Source organism: Aegilops tauschii, chromosome 6 (genome assembly GCF_002575655.3).
Source record: "Aegilops tauschii subsp. strangulata cultivar AL8/78 chromosome 6, Aet v6.0, whole genome shotgun sequence".
NCBI classification, from domain to species: Eukaryota; Viridiplantae; Streptophyta; class Magnoliopsida; order Poales; family Poaceae; genus Aegilops; species Aegilops tauschii.
In genome coordinates, this window is record NC_053040.3 from 481,656,212 (window position 1) to 481,662,576 (window position 6,365).

General features: G+C 42.1%; 1 protein-coding gene across 2 annotated transcripts; it reads right to left on the reverse strand.

Annotated features, from left to right (window-relative positions):
* Positions 1-2,189: 2,189 nt before the first annotated feature.
* LOC109734363 (haloacid dehalogenase-like hydrolase domain-containing protein At2g33255) lies at positions 2,190-5,033 on the reverse strand. 2 transcript variants are annotated; one of them, XM_020293569.4, is made up of 5 exons: positions 4,537-5,030; positions 4,415-4,457; positions 3,388-3,448; positions 2,841-2,975; positions 2,190-2,496 (listed from the first exon to the last, which is right to left on the reverse strand). In XM_020293569.4, exons 1-5 carry the CDS (start codon positions 4,928-4,930, stop codon positions 2,308-2,310), a joined length of 822 nt encoding a protein of 273 aa, XP_020149158.1. In that variant the 5' UTR covers positions 4,931-5,030; the 3' UTR covers positions 2,190-2,307. The 2 variants fall into 2 exon arrangements, with proteins under 2 accessions (XP_020149158.1, XP_040249009.1); XM_040393075.3 differs by lacking the exon at positions 2,841-2,975 and having other exon boundaries at positions 4,537-5,033.
* Between the last annotated feature and the right edge of the window lie 1,332 nt (positions 5,034-6,365).

Here is a 6,365-nt window from a genome sequence, read left to right on the forward strand (position 1 = left end):
CTTTGGTGCAAGAGATGGTAGAAACTGTGGAGAAGATACTTCGGCTAAACCAAGTCAACATGTTGATGCTCATGTATAAAATTATCAAAAAATATTGTTTTTTGCGAGTTGGATTCTCTAGTCAGCCGCATACCAGTATATCAAGCTTTTGTGCCAATATCTATTTATTGGGAATCTTTTAGGGCCGCCCCACCCTAATTTAAATTTTATACTAAGCTTTTATACCTCCTTAAATTTATTTTTCTCATACTTATAATTTTCAGCTTATAAGTTGATATAGTTAAGCATATAATTATGTTAATTACTAAAGATTTTTATAGTGTTATTTGCTATACATTTGTAATGTAGATCATTGCATTTTTTTCCTTTGTGCTAAATTTAAACAATGTGTTTCAAAGCTCTCTTTGAATTAATTTTTACAATTGCATAAATTTTAGTATTAGTATTAAATATCATGGTAGAGATCTCTACAATCTAACTAATATCATAATAAGGATATCTAGACTATTATTTGATAAGCATATTTAAAGAAACTTCTAGAATATGTAACCTCTGACAAACATAAAAAACAAATGATTCTACTTTTGCATATGTACACCTTTTGCTGGCAAACTAAAACCCTTATTATATTCCCATATTATTAGGGATAAATCCCACAAGAAAGTACATATGTTACGACAACTAGCGACAAGAAAATAAAAAAGATACAAGCATGCATGCCACCAAGCATGTGTACTACTACGTCTAAAACGTATTTATATTGTTTGATTTTTGTAATGCTATTAAAATATCAATTTTGTATATTTTTTATAGCATTATATATTATTTTTCTGGACTAACCTATTAATCTAGTGCCTAGTGCCAATTGCTATTTTTTGCATGTTTTCAATTTTACAGAAAATCCATATCTACGAAGGCCTAAAAATCCTGACAATTGAATAAGATTTTTTCGGGGCACGAAGGTTCCAGGAAGCATCGGAGGGAAGCGAGAGGAGCCACCCCCCCCCCCCCCCCATTGACCAGGTGGCATGACCAGGCCCTTGGGCGCGCCCCTAGGTTGTGTGGTGCCCACACTTACCGCCTTTTGTCCATTCCACCGCCATAAATTCCTATAAATAGAGAAACCATCCGAGATATTTTTATAAGATTTTTTCGCCGCCACAAGATTCTGTTCCGAGGAGATCCAATCTAGAGGCATGTTCTGCTACTCTCCCGGAGGCTTTTCCACAACCTTGCTACCTCCATGACCATGTGTAGTAGTTTTCTTAGGACCTTAGGGTCCATACCAGTAGCTAGATGGCCCTCTCTTTCTCTTTGATCTTCAATACCAAATTCCCGTGAGTTGCCTCACATGATCGGGATCCACCTGATATGATTTGTGGATGTGTTTTGTTGGGATATGATGAATAGTCAGTTCAAGATCAGATTGTCCATTGAATACAATTGAATATTTTGAGGATTTCTTGCTGTATAATTAAATAGCTTTGCATGCTCTCCAATCTATCTATTTTTTTGGCCAAGTTTGATGGGTTTTCTTCATAGAGACTGGTGCTTTGTAGTGGGTTCTAATCTTGGAGTGATCTATCTATATCCCAATGACAGAATGGAGAGAAGACTCGTATTGTATTTTGCAACTAAAAATAAAACAACGGTGTCTCATCATATTGCTTAATGTTTTCTTGTCTACATTATGTCATCATGCTTATTGCAATCCTCTATTTTTGTAAACTTAATACTTTGATATGCATGTTGGATAGCCGTCTTGGGGTGGAATATTAGTAGTAGATGTAATTTGATTAACGGTTTACTTATCATGAACGTAATGCCTATATGAGATTATACCATGAATGATCAAGTCAAAAATAGCCATGCTGACGTGGGCGTTCAACACCACCAATATGATGCCAGTGACAACATCATCTATGGTTTTATTTCGACAGAAACTATACTCTACTACTCCCTCCATCCCAAAATAAATGACTTAACTTTATACTTGCTTTAGTATAAAGTTAGTACAAAGTTGAGTCAAGTTAGTACAAAGTTGAGTCACTTATTTTGGTATGAGGGAGTACTAAATTCCAGTCACCAGCTATATATGCGCATTAGGCATTCATGAGGGGCGAATTTCACGGCCATAATTCCTTGGAGCCTGATGCATCCGTAATCGACACCATGCTTGAAGCTGCATCTACGGTCAGAACTGAAAACAAATTTCTTTCTAGCAGTCATATTTTTGGAGGGTATGGATAAACTGATCGATAAGCTCGGCATATACCATATTACATTGAAGGTGTAGGACGTTTCCTGTCATATTCTACTCTCGGCGACAGACACTGGAGCCAAATCGAAATGCTCCTCAAGCACCGACAGTACTTCGGGGAGTGAAGACACCATGAAGTCAGGCTTAACATCTTCAGGCAAAGAATCGTGGGGGCCGTATCGCCCAGTTTCGTCAAGTAGGCAAGTGAATGCTCCTGCTCTCTTTCCACAAACGATCTGCGCAAGGTTTTCAAAGGCAAGGCAAATGAATCAGTACACATGCACAAGTTATCGGAAAAGTTTAAGATTCACAAAAACTGTCCTGAACTCCCGGCTTATGTAAGTACTAGAATTAAGGAGCATTTAGCGAAAGCAGGACAAGCACAATTCCTTTTGATTCATGGGTATGATGGAAGTATGAAACTATACTTACTGTGGAGCTCTCAAATTTTGAACTCCTAATATCTACACTAATTTAGGAATCCTGATAGTATGCCTTGATAACTAAAACCACGGCACAAAGTGAACTGTATAGGAGCCGTTCATATGCTAAGCTACATAATGGGATGAAAAATGCTCACGTCATCCTTGAGGCTGTCACCAACCATGATCACCTCGGTCGGTGGAATGTCCCAAGTGGAGCAAATATGAAGCAATGGAGCTGGATCTGGCTTATAGGGGCGGAATTCTCTGCTTAATGCAGGCACAAATTTCATCTGCGTAAGTTTCAGATGTGCGAGATTAGCATATTTAAAATGATTGCAACATTACAGTTCCTGGAAAGTTATTTCACTTCACCATACCAATATATGACTAATCAAGTTGGTTGTGCATAAAGTAATACATGAATATTAGAAGACATATATTATGCAGAGTTACAACATAACCTCATAATTTGGCTAAATATCAACATTCAGCCTTTCTTTATGACACAAGGATTGGGGAGATCGACATGAAGGTATGTTCAGAAAGGTGCAAGAAACTAGTTGCAGAACATTACCAAAATAAACACAGATTTGGGTTGAGTGTCCCAAGGTATATCACAGTAATATACATGGGCAAGCAATGGATATCATCCTAAAAGTATAACCACGAGATGAACAGAATGAGTTTAGTGCAGCAACTTACACCAAACCTTTGGTGAAACAAATCAACTGCGTCCTTCACATTGCGGGTGATTAAACCCCTCCTGTGTAATACCAATGGTAGGAATCAGTAACAAAAACATAAATATCTCTAATCTAATAAAGTAACTACATACAGATGCCACTAATAATTGCAGTTATTTCTGTACCATTAGTCTGGCAGATTTTTACAATAACAAACAGATGCTACACATGAACTCAATGGCACATGTCAAAAAAAGTAACAGTGTCTGTTATATACTTATATACAAGTAAACAACAAACTCGTAAGCAACATCCAAATCTGATGCGTAGCTCACAATTTTTTTTAAAAGAAAGCAACCATGTCTGTTATATACAAGTAAACAACAACTAGTAAGGCACCTGCTGCTAGAGTGCTTCTTCCTGATCACCAGGACTGATGGCATTAAGAAGTCAGTTGAAGATTCATAATTAGTGATCTCAACCCAATTAAGAATAAAAATGCATGACTTTGTGACACGATATTTATGGCTCCAGAGAGTGGAAGTTCCCACTCAAAGATGTATGGGAATTCCTTGCAATAACAAGATTTCATCAAAAAGTTGGACAGAGCAAGACGTACTGATCATTAGGAAGTAAGGTTTCTAAATGAGGTAGAATGTTGCAAAAGACAGATAACTGCATATTGTAATCGCGGATTTGCAATAGCATGGGTTTGCATATCAAATTTCGAGCCATCCAATCTATATAGCCTACAACGCACTCTTCCTATCATCCGAAAAACAACCTCTCTAACTTCCTGAAATGTTAGTCCGTACATCAATCGACAGACAGTTCACTATTCATACAGCAAAGCCCCAAATCATGGCATGAATCAACTTTAAAGCAACTGCATGGTAATGGTACTACCAGGTGCACATGGTATTACACCTTCACCAAATCAATTCTGAAAACAAAGTGCAATTGAGCTCATAGTGAACTGCACAACTAACTGAACTGAATAGAGCACCCCACGCATGCAAATTGAGCTACCCGCAAAGCAATCCCACCTGATTTGCCTCGCGTCGAGGAACCCGCAGAGCTCCGAGGCCCCTGCAAACCACAAGCACCGTCACACACCGATAAGGGAATCAGAATCAGACGCAAGGGGGGCCGACCGGGAGGGGCTCACCGGGCATGATCTGGAGGCGGTCGAGGCCGTCGCGCTCGAACCGGGCGATGGCCTCGTAGGCGCGGCGCTGCTCGTCGGGGCCCCAGGCCTCGATGCAGTGGAGGATGTCGACGGCGCCCCCGCCGGCCTCGCGCGCCGCGGCGTAGGCCGCCTCCCCGCCGAGCACCTCGCGGTACATGGCCGGGAAGTCGATGACGGGCACCGTCAGGGTCCCGTCCATGTCGAACACCACCCCCCGCAGCGGGCCCCTGCGGCGGGCGGGCGCGGAGGAGGAGGAGGACATGGAGACGGCGGCGGGCGGCCGGGGAGCGAGGCGGCGGCGTGGGAGGAGGAGGAGGGGGCGGGGGCCGCCGGCGAGGAGGCGGTGCGCGGGGAGCAGGCGGGGGAGGAGCATGCGTGGCGCGGTCTCCGGCCGGCCGTGTCTGTCTGTGGCGTGCGCGCGCGCGTGCCGGCGGCTGGGCGTGTGGTGGGTGGGAGTCGGAGCCCGCGCGTGTGGCTCTGATCCTGGATTACGCGCCGCATTTTTCTCCAACGGGATTACGTCTTCCGGAATGGATCACGCACAACTGTTACAGGTATCTAGCTGCTTTACGTCTTCCTGTATGGGTCACGGGTATATGCGAGAAAAAAGCAGGTTTGCAGTTGCTGTTGCATCCCGCCTGGCGCCTGATAACTGGAGTTTTTAGTCGTCTCCCCAGCCGTTGCATTATCACACCCTGGGTAGTTGGCAGTGTGGTTCTCATGCGACTCATGGACAGTTAGCTTATAAAATCATGCTTAGTGGCTTTCTGGTCTTCGCGGGGATATTATTCAGATTTTGCCATGGTCGAGAGATTGTTGTAGTGGACCCATGGCCGAAAGACCCATCTGTTGTTCCAAAATGGAAGGACAGAGAGATTGTTGTAGTAGACCCATGGCCGAAGGACCCATCTGTTGTTTCAAAATCTTCAGTTTCTTCCAACAAACTTTACAACCCATATATCATCATTCGCTAATGGAAACCACCTCAATGATCTTGGTCTTAAGCTTGTAAGTTCTGCACATGGGTTGAAAATATGTCTTTAAGTGCAAAGTGTGCATACTAATGAAAGCAACACCAAGATATTTTCACAGTACCATAGAATCATTAGGTTCTACACCAGCCAAGGCATTGATAGTTGTTTCAATTGCTTCTCGACGGCCTTGTTTATGATTCTGCAATTCAATTCTGTTAGCTAGTTATTTCGTGCGATGCCTTGGCTGGTGTAGAATGCCTTGTGCCTTCCTGGTTGATGTCTCGACTGCAACCAAGGCCTAATTCTATACAATTACAACATGTCATAATTAGCTAGTGCACAAAGCATCAGAGAGATCAGAATGAAATATTATAACATGAGTGCAGTCGAGAATGTGTTTTTGAAAGCCGTTGCACCTGAACATTTTGGAGACGTTTTGTTTAGGTGGTTTGCGCAAATTTCAATGAACAAACGAAATCTGAACACATGTTGGCCAATATTTATACATGTGTACTGGTCCACCATTACTCCAACAAACAATATCATAATGGGTTTCCTTTTTAGACTAGTCATGCACACAATCTCCCCCAAAGAGTAACAATTGCAGTTTTCTTTACAATTCATTATCGAGTTATTTCGTGCGATGAAACTACTTGTAAAATGTATGACGCCATGATCTCAGTAAAAATACACACTCTCCATTTGTGATGGAAATTTGGTGCCTTGGTTCTCCAGCAGCACTGGTAGGGGGCAAAAGGTCGGCAACAACAGTAACCAAACCAACTACATCTATAAATTCAGAAAAATGCAAGAGTTTCAGAGTAGGACAGAGCA